Source organism: Castanea sativa, chromosome 6, assembly GCF_040712315.1.
Source record: "Castanea sativa cultivar Marrone di Chiusa Pesio chromosome 6, ASM4071231v1".
Taxonomy (NCBI): Eukaryota; Viridiplantae; Streptophyta; class Magnoliopsida; order Fagales; family Fagaceae; genus Castanea; species Castanea sativa.
In genome coordinates this window covers 28914857-28930391 of record NC_134018.1, presented here as the reverse complement: position 1 = coordinate 28930391, position 15535 = coordinate 28914857, and the positions used below count along the sequence as shown (strand labels likewise).

The 15535-nt window shown below is 38.9% G+C and overlaps 1 protein-coding gene across 1 annotated transcript; it reads right to left on the bottom strand.

The window, feature by feature from the left end:
- Nucleotides 1-1774: 1774 nt before the first annotated feature.
- LOC142639751 (exopolygalacturonase-like) lies at nucleotides 1775-3656 on the bottom strand. The gene is made up of 4 exons (XM_075813889.1): nucleotides 3531-3656; nucleotides 3138-3437; nucleotides 2110-2625; nucleotides 1775-2011 (listed from the first exon to the last, which is right to left on the bottom strand). The coding sequence occupies exons 1-4, from the start codon at nucleotides 3654-3656 to the stop codon at nucleotides 1775-1777; spliced, it is 1179 nt and encodes a 392-aa protein (XP_075670004.1).
- Nucleotides 3657-15535: the final 11879 nt, after the last annotated feature.

The following is a 15535-nucleotide window of genomic DNA, read 5'->3' as shown; positions in this document are numbered from 1 at the left end:
TGGGCTGGAAACCCAAATCCGAAGACATCAAAATGATCGTGGAGTATCTAAATGTCCAAATACGTCCGAGGAGTAGATTTGTCCTCGGATTATTAGGCCGAGGACATAGGAAGAGAAGTTTAGGGCCCCCGGGTTATATTATAAAGAATCCTACGATTATGGGAATACACAGTACACGTGGAAGACAATAGAAAGAGCGGTGGAATGTCTAAAGTAAAAGCTGCTACCACCGCCCATACATTAAAAGCTCTGTAATTGATACGCTGACTGTATAGATGGAAGGATGGGACCTGAGCATGGAGCTTGGAACTTGGTCCCTAATCCCAGCGGGCTTTAGGGAAGAACGGATGGGACAAGTATCCGGAATGAGGATTGCAACCAGAAAGTGGAAGATGATGAAGAGAAGGAAAGGAGTATAAATAGAAGGGAAGACATATGAGAAAAGAGAGGACTTTTTGAGTAGAAGAGAGAGAGCCAATAGTGGAGGATAATCAACATTTGTATCCAAACTCAAAGAAATACTATTATAAACTATCCTCGGATTTATTCTGAGGAGGAATTCGCTGTCTTACTTTTGCAAACAACTCTTTAATATTGTCCCATTGGGCCTAAAGCCCATCATTTCCCTGATTGTCTAAACCATCCTTGAAATCTAGATTACAAACCCATCCTCTACAAATTTATTGTAAAGAAAGGCCTTTCAAGCCCATCTCCCACCAGTCAGAGTTTGGGAATTTGAATTGTGTCCTTACAAATATATATGAATAACTTAAAGGATTAAATTAGGTACTCAAGGATCAGAGGTAGTAATTTTCAAAGTGGCAGTTATATATTATGACTTTGAATTACTACGAATATTTTCATGAAGGGGTTAATTGTTTAGATAATAAAGTCTTGAGATTTAATTTTATTAATAAAACTTAGAGTACAATTATATTTATGTAGTGGTATTAAATATAATTAATGGTAACTAGAGTTGACAGATAAGCCCGAAACCGATTGGAGTTAGAGTTTTATTTGTCCCTTTGATCCCATTCCAAACCACACACTAAAACCCAATTAGGCTAGCCTAAAATGCTAGACCAATTAGATAATTAGTTAAATAATTAGTTGTTTATATAATTAGATAATTAGTTTTTTATTTAATAAGAATTATTAAATAAAGTAACTGCTTTGCAGTTATAAACGTACGTACGATTAAAAGAGGAAAATACAGTTTTCTCAAAGAACATTCTCTCTTGAACAAATGCGTACATAACTGATTGAGAGACCACACATCTTGGATATACGTGGAATTGAGGTGAAGACTAAAGGTCTTCCCAAGTTTGAACTTTTTTTGTTTTGAATTTAACTATATCAAAGTATGCCTTCTTGTTCTTTGTTTCTAAAACTTAAAAATTGCATGTTATTTCACATAAATGAAGTAAATCCTTATGTTGCTTCTATTGTGAGTTTTGTATGAGATGCAAAAACTAATTTTTCCAACAACTAGATCATTCATTTTTCATTGCACAGAGTTAAGTTGGTTGAAAGGTAAGGCAGGGGAGAAATGACACCTGGTTTTGTTTTATTACTTATTGATATTGACAATTTTACAGTTCACTGACTTTGCCTGTACAAATGTTCAGTTGCACTGTGTTCTCCATATGATGTTCTGAACACAATTCACTTTACAACGAAAATAATTACATTTACTCTAAATTTAACTGCCTTCTTAAATCGTGTTCTACATATGAACACAAGCACTAATATTTACTCAAAAGCTTAAACTAGATTAAGCTTTGACAGTACAAGCAGGAGGATTCTGATTGCCAGAAATCGTGGGCTTGACATTAATACAGTGGTATGTGGGAGGGCCGTCATGTCCGTTGTACTTGAGGTCTATGTCACGAAGCTCCACTTTTTCACATGGCACGCCCTTACTACAAACAAGCTTGACAGCCTCCTTAAACTTAGATGTGCCTCGAATGTTTACGAAGCTAACATTGCTGATCTTAATTCTAGAGGGCATCTAAACCAATAAAAAAAATGGTATTAATTAGTATAAGTAATCTCTACTTTGAACACTAATTCTAGCAACATCAAACTTCCAAGTATGAATGTTATCACCTTTGCTTGGCACTGATTCCATGGGCAGTAAACTTGATCAATAATGATAGGATTGCCAACATTATCCATGATAATGTCCTCAAAATGCATATTAGAGGCAGAGCCAGTCGAGGAAGCAGGCCATGTTTTGATTCTTACACCAGCCATTGTATTAGTAAGAGTGCAGCCAATGACTTTGACACCACTCACAGGTTCTTCATTTGGGAACTTTCCAAGACTTCCTATGCTTATTCCATGGCCAGGTCCACAATTTACTTTCTCAACAGTTATATCCTGGCTTCCATCACCAAGCGAGACACAATCATCTCCGGTTCCAATATTTGTATCAATTATGTGGATCCCTGTTGAACGCCCTACGTGGATTCCATCAGTGTTGACACTAGTTTCAGGTGCTTTTATGGTAATACGCTCGAATGTAACATTTTTGCACCCCAAAACATTAATGTGGAACTGTTTGCTGTCCAATGATGTTATGTCCCGGATGATTGCATTGGTGATGAAGTTGAACCTTATATTCTGTTCAATTTTTGGAAGAGAGAAAAAATTAAAACCCACATAATTAATTAGTGTCATCCTTGTTAAGTAATATATATCTAAGTTATTTTTAATACGAATAGAAATATTTCGTATCCACTTTTTGTACTTTCAAAAGTAACCTATCACGTAAGTGAAAGTTATTTATCAATAAGACAAATTCAATTTGGTTAGGAAGAAAATTCCTTCGATCTATTATGGTGACTCAAATGACAACTTGTACTTCTATATATATATGTATATATATATATATATATATAGAGAGAGAGAGATATATATATACATATATATATATATACATATATATATATAGAGAGAGAGAGAGAGAGAGAGAGCGAGAGAGAGAGAGGTTTTACGAATAACCACATAATGAATTGGAAGAAATTCTTTCAACCCAGTTTGGAGGAAATTTCAGCGCAAAGACCGCGTGTGAAAAAGCTAATACTTATTAAAAATGGTGGGAATTGTACAGGGTAAGATTGAAATAAACTCACAATAGGAAGTTGCTTGCAGTACTTATTTTTGGAACATTCACTTTGACCCCAAGCGATTTTTCCTTGGCCGTCAAAAGTTCCACTGCCCGACAAACTAAAAAAGTCGACATGGTTAAAACTGACCCAGCTATCCCCAGTTTGTTGTTCTGGGGCCTGTAAGGTGCCTAGAACCTGAAGCTCTATAGGACCCTTGCAAGGACCTTCCAAAGGCACTGCGCCCAACATGTATGTCCCTCCTGGAACCACAACTTTACTCTGACCCGTTGATGCGCATGCAGCTTTCCAAGCTTTTGTCAAAGCCTAAAGACAAAATGAATAACAAAAGTCATTTTAGCTATCAAGTCAGGTAAGCATATTTTATATCTTAAGTTGAATCACATTGTGCATTTATACCTGGCTGATATCGGCATTAGTTTTTGCTCCATACTGTTTCACATCAAAGATACTGGCTTGGACGTTGCCAATGGATTTTAGCAAGAGTAGCATTAATATCATTGCAATATTCAGTCTCAAACCCATATTTTCTTTTTGACTTCTTTAACTATTTTGTTCTTTGTTTCGTCAAAATTGATATGAGAGAATGTTTAGTTTGACCTTTTTATAATGCAATACAGAAGCTCAACACCAACGAAAATTTCAACTAATAGTTAGCTAAATTTATCTTTATCTCTAAGGGATTGTACGGTTCTAGTTTAACTTATGTCCTATTATTAGCCTTCATGTTTCCTACTATAAATTACACTAATTTATAACCACATACATACGTATGAATGCATTTAAAAAGACATAAATAAATGTATATTTAAATTTGTTGGGTTAAGATAACTTGATGCAAATGGATGCATTGATCCTGGTTAATTAATTCAATTTACCCAAGTTGATTAATTAAGTTCAATTGCTTGCAAATCGTGGAGACACCTACAAATCACCAAAATTACTAAATGCAGCAGAAACTAAATTTGACACGGTGATTTGTTGACAAATGGGGAAAACCTTGTACGGCCAAAACCCCACTGGGTGATTTTAAGATCACTACCCCCAAGAATCTACTAATCAACAATCAAGTGGTTACAATTATAGGGAATCTTACCAATGACCCTGGTCTATCCCGAAATACCAACCTACAGTTGAACCTTCGCTCCAATACCCAATTGGACTTGATCTTGTAGCAGTCTTCTTTCCCTTTGATGCCCAAACTTCTAATTTGTGACTAACCCTTTGCACAGATTTCACTACGTGACTAACTCCGGCAACTTGAATAGATGTTGTTTGCTACAAAGTTCTTCACTTCATCAACAATAAAGATCTGGAAGCACTCGGTCACAACACCTTATAAGATACAAACGTAGTAGTTTTACACTGAGAAAATAAGTCTTTTGGTCTCTATATCCGTGTATGATGACTGTTAAAATAAGACTTATATATGTCTAGGGTTGTGAGAAAAGAACTCTAGACACATACAAAAGCCTGGGTTGAATTTCAGATTTAGAAATTTAGAAATTGTAATTCTCGATAGATCGAGATGCTATCGAGCTATCTATCGAGGTTCACATTAAGTCTCAATAGTAGGCTTCTGTTGAGCTATCTGTCGAGACTTAATGAACAACTTTTCTTCACTTGTTTCTTGGACAAATTTTCATGTTTTTGATACTTGACTTGAACAACATTTTTCTCGAAGTACTAAACTCATCTTAAGATCTACCCAACTACACGTAAAATGCATTTTATCAAAGGATTAGCCAATTAAAATAAAATATGACCCTAACAAAATTATAACCTAAGATTAATATTATTATAGATAGTCATTTTTATAGTTTTTTCCAAGCTTGAAAAAGTTTGTATGGATATTAATTATTTGGTAAAGTATGAAACTGATTTATTCGTGAGTGTATATATAGTTTTTTTATTTCTTAACTTAAGTTTTGTTATTATGATGGGATAAATTTTTTTTTTTTTTTATGTTTACATTTTTGATAATTTATAATTAAAAGAAATTTATTAGCTTAAATTTTTTAAAATGAATAATCAATTTTTTAGAACATGATAAAATTATTATTGACATTTATATTTGAACTAAAAAAAAGTTTTTGTAATAAAATCTAGATTAATTTTAAATGAATTGGGAGTGATTTTAAATTGAATTTTAATAAATGGTTTATAACTTTTAAGCAATTTGAGATAGAGTTAAAATAATTTTAAATAAGTTAGAAGTATTAGATAAAAGCATAATATATTTTAATTCGGTTTCTTTAATCTTTATGTCTTTTTTAAATTCATGAATCGTCTTCCAACCCTACTTCCTTATTGATCTTTAACACACATTGAGTGTCACAACATTCCTTTTAAGTTTTCGTACAAAGAAGCCACACAATTTGCTTGCTTTGCTTTAAGTTCTAACTTTTTGAGCCATCCAAATATGGGTTTGTGAAGCCCTACCATTTACTTGGAATATGTTGTAACTTGGATTGTATTGATAGTTGGGGTTGGTGGATTTAAACTCTGGATGTCTCTATCAAAAACACTTATAGGTACTGATAAAGCCAAATTTGTCAGTTGATAGGTTCGTCCAGACGAAGTGTGGAGGATTAACTTGATATCCCTGCACAAGACTGACAATGGGTCATAAAGGTCACTGGCGTGGTGCCAGCCAATGAGCCTCTGATGGCAAAGTCAAATGTATTAGAGAGAAAATGTTGAGAACTGAGAATATTATGGTGTGTTTGTACCTTTGTTTTAGGTTTGATGTAGTTTATATAGGCCTTTGCCTTTCTATTTGTTGGGAGCCTTCAATGGTGGCTTAAATGCCACCCTTGTAATGCCTTTGATGATTAATGGAGTGATATGAAGATCCTCCAATGGTCATGTCTCCAAGTTCGTCTATGTGTAACGGCCCATGCATTAAATGCTCCCTTTATGGCGCTTTGGTCGTCCAATGTCCTCTTTGGACGATGGGAATTTCTTGATTCATCATTTGCCCCCTATTTCTGTAATTTTTATTACACACATAATGACAATCTTAGGAGTACGAAGGGTCACCTTGCGCCAAGCATGATGGTGTTGCATGTGTCGTGGCCACGTATCACTCGTTGATAGGTTGGACAAGGCTCTTGGTTTTCTCGCACCTCAGTATTCTAGAGGCATTTATAATCCTTTCACTTTCTTCTTTCCTCTTCATTTTTCCTATTTCCTCCATTTCTGCATTTCTTCCCTCCTTTGAGCTAAAGGCCAATTTGCACCTTTTTTTTTTTTTTTTTTCCAGGTATGATCCTCTCTTCTTCGGCCTGAATTTTGTTTTCCTTTTCCTATGTTTTGATGTTTGATTATTCTGAGGTTAGGCGCCTTTCTCCCTCTATCTCTTTTTTCTATACTTGTCTAAGGGCTTCCCTTGAGTCTTCTATTGTTGGTACAACCTTGAGTCTTCCCTTGAGTCTCATACAAAATACATAGTGGAAGCAACAAACAAGGATCTCTTTCATTCATGATTGATAACATGCACTATGTAAATTTTAGAATTTAAGAACAAGATAGCGTACCTTGGTGTGGTGAAATTCAAAACCAAAGATTGAAGTACTCGGGAATACTTTTAATCTTCACTCCAATTCCACTTTACGCCCAAGATTTGTGGTCTCTCAATCAGTTTTCAAAGGGAGAATGAAAGTGTGTCTCTCTCTCACATACACACCATTTCTTATTTTTCACAAATAAAAATTATGTATGTTTCTCCCTTTATAACTAACTGATTATCTAATTGGGCTGGTTTATTGGGTCTTTCTAATTGGGCTTTAGTGTGTGGCTTGGAGTGGGACCAAAAGGGACCAATAAGACACTAGCTCCAATGGGCTTTGGGCTATTCCGTTAACTCTTGACAAGTCCAAAGTTACCATTAACTATATTTAATACCACTATATAAATATAGTTGCACTCTAGGCCTTATCTATAAATTATATCCCAAGACTTTATTATACATGCAACCCCTTCATTAAAATATTCGTAGTAATACAAAATCATGAATATAGACTGCCACTTTGAAGATTACTACATCTTAATCGTTGAGTACCCGGTTTAATCTTTTATGTTATTCATCATATATTTATGAAATCCAATTTCATAAATATATTGTTTAGTAACTTCTTACTAAAGTGGTTGGGTCCAACTCTCTAAATAACTAAACCCATTAAACTTATCTCAAGGGAATATTTTATATTTCCATTAAGAGATTATGAATTCCGTCTTGAGAATATATGTTCCATCAGCACTAAATGTGGCTGCTCAACATACTGAGGTTTTGACCGCGACAAATAGATCTCACTCCTGACATATCAAAGTAACCTACATCTCATGATCAGGTCCATTATTCTCTCAGGATTTAGAGTTGATGTTAATAGAAGTCGTGAGATTTATTATTCAATTGACAGTCGTTAGGAGAATAATAAATCTCACAGCGGTTCAATTCAATATGTCTTAACTCTTAAAACATATCAACATACCAACTAGAAGTCTCCACTTCCATGATCAAGACAAATCATCTTAGTTGATATGTTATAGTCTTCGCAGATAAAACGCCCATTTTCATCACTGACTACAAATTACATTTTGAGTTTACAAGGAACTTGTGATTTACATCTTCTGTGACTAAATCACATAAATCACATACAATGCATCTCATGAACTATGATAATGTCCCATTAGTTCATTTATAGATAGTCTCATATAATTAAACAATTTAATTATTTATGACATACCAATAAATTGGATTTTAGGACATAAACCCCAACATCTACTAGTGGTTGCCCCCAAGTTGAGCTTTTCATATCCAGGGGTAGTAGTTTGGGATTGGTTTTTGCTGACCTATACCCTTTGTTACGATAGTCCTTTTATTGGTTCCAATCCCTTCGAGAAGTGTCGGTGGAATTAGGAGTGGGGTCTGAAGTGAGTTCTAATGAGTTAGAAACAGGTTTGTCATCTAGCAATAACCTCGTGGAAGTGGAGGCTGATACTGCTGTTTCGGTACCTTCGTCCTCAAAACCTTCTTCTTCATAAACGGAATCTAGGGCTTTTCATGCTCTCAAGAAAGAGTACTCCTTAGATAAGGATACCCTTTTTAGTTTTAGAGCTAGATTTCAATTTCTTGATGAGACTAGGATTTGCCTCCCCTGTTTAGGTGAAACGGCCTATGCCTTTGTTCTTAGTGAGGTGTGTTTCTATGAGGCTGCATTCTTAAGTGGCCTTAGGTTCCCTTTCCAATTTTTTATAATGGAGCTCATTCACCATCTAGGGATTGCTCTTGGGCAACTTATGCTGAACTCATGGTGGATCATCATTAGTTGTATGGAGATAAGGAAGATCATTACTGATGAGGATATGATTCGGCTAGATGAGTTTGTTCACCTATACTATTTAAAACATTCGAAAGAATTTAGGTATTATTAGCTTGTACCTTGGGATGGTAAAGCTAGGCTCATCGTCGATGTTCTCTCATTGTTCTGTTATTGGAAGTCTAGATACTTCTTTGTGTTTGGTAACGATTGGGAGACCCTTTCTAACCATCTTTAGGGTGATGTTCCCAAGCTATAGTATAGATGGGGGACCCTAAAACTCAGTGAGTCATCTTTTGCAAGTAACCTTTTAGTAAAGATCTTTTTATCGTCCAACCCTGGTTTTAACCCCCATATATATATTACAGCTAAAGCTCGTCCAAAGTTGAAAAGCAGGTATAAGGGGCGTGTTAAGGCCGCTTCTAATTACACAAGGAATATTGAGGATTTTGACGATCTCCTTGATCCGCAAATCTTGTCTCGCCATTTCTTGGGTCCTAAACCTCCCTCTTCATTCTCCAAGCCATAAAAAAAGAAGAGAAAAGTAAGATTTGTAATGGAAATTTTTATGTTCATGTTAGCTTATCCTGATGTTTTACTTGTGATTCTTGTTTCTGAGATGACAACCAATGTTAGCTTATCCTGTATTGGTCTAAAAGGGCTGAGGGTGACGAAGGAGGCCGTCGAGACAACCTCATCCATACCGGTTGCTCCAGAGCCCCGAGTTGCTTCCCCTGTCATTTGGCTCGAGGAAATTAGCCCTCGTCCAAAGAGGACAGGAGGCAGTGAAAAGGGAAAGAGCAAGGCTAATGCAAGCGTATGGGATGATGCAACAACTGCCTTGGGGAGAGCCCATAATGTTATTACTTCTAACGAGCTAAAATTTCTACTTGAAATCCCTTCTCATGAGTTGGTGAATCATCATATCCACAAGCTCATTCAAGTATTCTTCATCTAGATACACTTTTGTAAATATGTGCATGTGTTTCTTTTCTTCCCCTCTTTGGTTATTTCTGAAAACCATTTTCCTTTTCCTTGTTAAGTGTTTGGGGAAACAATTCACATCACCACTGAATACGTAACTAATGAGGAAAAGATCTTCATGATCGATTCCAAAGTTGAGGTGCTAGAGATCGAGAGTTCCAGGATAAGGAAGGATTTGATAGCAGCCATGAATGGGGGGAACAAGATAAGAGAGCAAATTAAGGCCTTGTCGGATGATCTATGGGAAGAGAAGCTGTTGACGGTGCAAAATGATAAGCAACTCTAGGCTACCAATTAGGAGATCAATTTCGCAAGAGCCAAGTCTGTGTAAGCCTTCCAACTCATTGACGAGTATAATGGTGACCTATTCAGCTGGTACTGCAAGGGTTTTAAACTTCGAAGGAGATATTTGACAAAGCACAACCTTGGAGTTGACTTAGAAGGTCTAGACTTTGAGATGGTGGATAAGGAAATGGAAGCTGATGATGCCGAAAATGTTACCAGTAAGCTGCACGCACTCTCAAATTGAAACAACACCTGCAAAACGAAAAGAGAAGACCTAACAGAGAGCACCGGTGTGGTGCCGGCCAAAAACCCTCCGAAGGTCAAGTTAGAGTTTTTCACAACCCTAAAGTGCCAGAGTTGAGTTAATTATGCGTACCTTGATTTACAAGGGTTTTGGGGTATTTATATTGGTGTAGGGTTATCATCCATGCCTTGGCCAGGAAACCCTTTCCTTTTAGGATAACACCTCTTCGATTTTGCATACCTTATAGAGTTCTTTTCCTTATAGGAGTCTTTTGATTATGGTGAAATGTGTAACGCAAGAACTCTCTTTATTCACGTTTGTGTGGAGATTAAGCAAAGCCATATTAGACTTATCGCGAGATGCAAGTTTATTCAGGTTAGGAATCCTTAAAGCCTAATCAATACCAATGGAGGCCAAATGTTACAACCGTCCACTACATGTCCTTATAACATTGACCCGTCGACCATCCACATGTCAATACCGTACCGTCATGCTTCACGAAGAGAGATCCGTCTCCTATTTTATCCTCTTCAGTTGCCCCCTCACTCCTTGAGTCTGTCGCTACGAACTAGACGGACTCATGGAGTGGCAGTCTTCCTTTCTCATGGCAACCTATCGAGACAGACGGGCTAGGATTATTTATGACAAAGGACACACGGCCTTCATCTATTAGCTGTTCACTCTAACCGAGGTGTCCCTTTGTATTCTATGCCCTTTGCTCTATAAAAGCTTGCCTTTTCTTTCTTCATTCTCACCTTCTTATAGAAATTTTGCAATCGGAGCGCCACCGTCGTTTACTTTTCGCACTTGTACCGTCCTGCTAATCTCTCCGTCATCTCATACTGCTTGATTTCAATCCAGTATGTACTTCACTGAACTTTTTCTTTTCTTTTTTTCCACGCACTTTCTGTAGATCCATCAGTGTTTTAGGTTTTACCGTCATATGTAGGTAATGTCTAGTGCTTCGAGTAATCATTCATTTGTCCGCGACGGGGCGGGCTACGATGAAGGATTCCCGTCAGGTCAAAAAGACCCTGACACTTCAAGTGAAGAAAGGAATCCGTCCGCTACTTCTCCTTCCTTAGATGATGAAGGTTTGGAGTCGGATAGCTCAGAGGAGGCTTCAAGTGATGGCCTAGACGGTGTCGATCCCCCTGTTCAATCTGTAATTGGTCTTGACGGCCTTAGGGAGTTCGTAATGCTACCCCTGTGGATAGTCAATGATTTTAGGCCTATGGTCAAACAATCTCATTTCAAAACTATTAGGGCCAAGTACCAAATTCCTGACAACATCCGTCTCCGTCTCCCCCATAAATCCGAGAAATGTTACTATAAGGGTGTTGAAGGTGTTGGGATTTATGAGCAAATGCTAAAGGTAGGGCTCAAATTCCTCTAAGCTCTCTCCACCATCGACTCATTCAGTATCTTGGTTTATCTGTCACACAAATCTCCCCAAACGCCTGGAGGGTTTTCATAGGCGTGGAGGTCTTGTACGGGGCCATGTCAGACAGTGCACGAAGGCTGATGGTGGAAGAATTTTTTCACTGTTACCGTCCCACTGAGATCATAAGTCAAAGGGTATGTATAGTTTCGTAGCTAGGAGCCCGTTGTTGAGGCTCGTGCGTGATACACCCGACTCTAATAGGGATTGGAAGAGTAGGTATTTTTTCATGGAAGGGGACGAGTGGATGTGTCGTCCAAGGGATAACAAATATATGCCCGTCAACACAACATGGGGCATAATGCCTCCATCGGGTACGCACTTGCTCTAGTTCCCGTGTGTGTCCAAACCTTACTTTTATTTTTTGTAAGTTACTCTAAACGTCTTCTTTTGCAGCTCGAGACCGTCCCCAAGTTACATTGGAGTAGTGGAGCTTCTTGGAGAGGATTTTTAATAAGACCAAGCTCGAAGAGAGGACGTGGGCAAAATTAGTCACCCTCGACACACTCCACTGGTATTGTGAAGGCCCCGAACCAACTTCAGCCGCCCGTCGTTACAATAATAGAGTTCGCAAACGTAAGCCCGTCATTAAACACTTTCAGTTTCTTTTACTCATTCTTTTCTAATGCTGCACATCCATCTTTTCTTTGCAAAAATGGACGCTGCCAAAAAAAGAGCCTTCATCAAGCAGCAAGCAGCTAAGAAGAAACAGGAGGCTGGTCAACAGATTAAGGGGATGAGTACATCCGTTCCGTCCAAACGGAAGCAACCGGAGAAAATGGACCGTCAACAAAAGAAGCAGAAAACAACCCCTGAGCCCGTCGTAGCACTCGAAGCCGAGACCAAAAGAACGGTCACTCCCATGAGGCACGGAAAGGGTAAAGGTTTAATGAAAGGTCCAGCTCCTGCTGGTGAGAACCACCTGTCCCCCTACGAGAAGATTCTGAATATGCCTTAGAAAAACTCTCGTCTATTATGACTGTTGACGATTATGAAGACCTTGGTAACCACGCTACAGAGGCGATGGGAGAGACAGACCTTTTTACCATTGCTCAGGTATTTTAAACCTGTCCTTAGCCTTGAACCCGTCCTTCCTTATCCATCATTTATATCCTATTCATTTTGACTTTGTTTTCAGGCCATGTTGATGATGAAGGGGTTGATGGGTCGTTGTCTGAATCATGAGACAACTTTGGACCGTCTCAGGAAGAAGAATAAGCTGATGGAGGACGAGCTTCATGATCTGAAGGCCTAGAAGATCAATATGGAGAGAAAACTCACCTGTTCGGAGCAGGTCAGAGGAGAGCTAGAGAGGCAGACGGAGTAGCTGACACAAATCCTGAAGGATAAAGAAAAGGAGGTGACGGACGCCAGGAATCAGCTCTGCGATGCCAAAGAAGAGGCGATACGGGAGTATCGTGACTCCGACCTTCTTTTGGCAGAGCTTGGGAGCTCCTTTGCTGACGGATTTGATGATGCCCTCCGTCAGGTTAAGGCCTCATATCCAGATCTAGATGTGTCCTATGTCTCCATAGACGCCCAAGGGTAGACACTAGCTCACTCCGTCCATTCAGAGTACAGAAGATTTGTTTGCTGTTAATGCTCAAGATCAACCAGACGAAGGCCAGACTCTTGCTCAAGATCAACCAGACGAAGGCCAGACTCTTGCTCAGGATCAACCAAACGATAATCAGAAACTTGAAAGCACTCCCCCCCAGCATCATCAATAGTTTTTTATTTTTATTTTTTTAAAATGTCAAGGACAGCTTTTAACCGTTGTGAGTTTTTGTGGACATAATTCCTATTGTAGGATTTAATTAGCTTATTTGCTTGTTTTTATCCGTCGTGCATTTTTTAATTTATGGCTCGTATAATAGATAATCTAATCATGTCGCAGGGGTCTGTCCAAATGTGAACTTGTATATACGATTAAGACATCTTTTACCTGTGAGGTCCATCCATCTCACAATTTGACTCATACATTTCATCCGTGAGAGGATGATCCGTCCACTTTTTGGACTCACATATTCATCCTTGAGAGGATGATCCATTCATTTTTTGGACTCACATATTCATCCTTGAGAGGATGATCCATCCATTATGTGGACTTAGTATATTTTCATCCTTTTGGATGATCCGTCCACTATGTGGACTATATTTTTCATCTTTTTGGATGATCAGTCCACTATGTGGACTTGATATTTTTTCATCCTTTTTGGATGATCCGTCCACTACGAGGACTTTGTATATTTTTCATCCTTCTTGGATGATCCGTCCAATATGTGGACTATATTTTTCATCCTTTTTTGGATGATCCGTCCACTATGTGGACTTGGTAGATTTTGAGCAAAACATATTCCATATGCTCTGAATAAACTCCTTATTATAATGGATTGCTAGAATGTTGTTCATAAAAATGAAAAATGCCATTTGGCTCTAAAAGTGCTGGTAGGAAATAAAAACTAAAAGGTAAATTGGAGATGAGGTAAATGATGCTGTTGTCTCTATCCTTCGCTTACTGGTAGTATTTCTTCAGTTGCTCCGTGTTCCATGGGTGACTCAGCTTTTTTCCGTCTAATGTCTCTAAGTAGTACGTTCCCTTCCTATGCCATGAAATGATCCTGTATGGTCCTTCCCAATTAGGATCCAGTTTCCCTTGGGAGACATCCTTTGTAGCGCCGAGTACTTTTCTTAAGACCAAATCTCCCACCTGGAAATCCCTATGCCTAACCTTGGAGTTGTAATGCTTTGCCATCGGGTCTTGGTATCGCGCTAATCTCTATGCAGCTGTGGCCCTGACTTCGTCCACAAGGTCGAGCTGTAAACGTAAAGCTTCGTCATTCTTGCTCTTGCCGTAGTTCTCCACACGGTAGCTTGTTAACCCTACTTCTGCCGGTATGAAATCCTCACTGCCATATGCCAATCGAAACGGTGTTTCTCCTGTCGGTGTTCTCGCCGTTGTCCTGTACGCCCATAAAACACTTGGTAATTCGTCCAACCATATGCCCTTTGCCCCCTCAAGCCGGGCCTTGATAATCTTAAGCAAGGACCGGTTCGTGACTTCAACCTGTCCATTGGCCTGAGGGTGAGCGGGTGACGAGTAATGATTCTTGATCCCAAGCTGGGAAAAAAAGTCTCTAAATGTGTCGTTGTCAAATTGTTTCCCGCTGTCCGAAACGAGCACCCTCGAAATTCCATACGTGCAAATAATACTTCTTCATACAAAACTATGGATATTCTTCTCCGTGATAGTGACCAGAGCCTCCGCTTCCACCCATTTGGTGAAGTAGTCAATACCAACCACTAAGAACTTGAGTTGTCTCACCGCTGTCGGGAACGAACCCATGATGTCTAATCCCTATTGTGCAAACGGCCATGGGACCGTCATAGGGGTAAGTTCTTCCATTGGTTGCCTTATGAAATTGCCAAATCATTGGCACTTGTCGCAAGCTCTAACATATGTGTGGGCATCCTTCTGCATTGTTGGCCAGTAGTATCCTGCTCGGAGTAGCTTGTGCACTACAGACCTTGATCCAGAATAGTTTCCACAAACTCCTTCATGGATCTCCCTCATCACGTAGTCCGCTTCTTTGCGGCCGAGGCACCTTAGATATGGTCGGGAGAATCCTCTTTTGTATAGGACATTTTTAATCAAAACGAACCGGGCAGCTTTAACCTTCAACTTCCTTGCGTCCTCTTTGTTATCAGGTAGCTTGCCTTCCTTGAGATACGCCACTATTGGAGCTGTCCAACAACACTCATTGCTTACCTCTTGCATGCTAATGTCATTTAATAATGATGAGAGCTGGACGAAGGACAATACCTGTTTAGGGATGATCATGGGTTCGGCCGAAGCTGCCTTTGCGAGTCGGTCTGCTTCTTGGTTCTCCTCCCTTAGGATTTGAATCATTTTTATTTGGAGGTTATTCGTTCGACCCTTCACTTCCTCAAGATATCTTTTCATCCTTTCATTCTTGTAGTCATAGCTCCCATTAACTTGACTGGTCACGATTTGAGAATCGGAGTAGATGACCACACTCTTAGCTCCTGCCGCTATTGCAAGGTCCAGTCCCACTACCAAGGCCTCGTATTCCGCCTTGTTGTTGGTAGTATCGAAGTCCAGACAGAT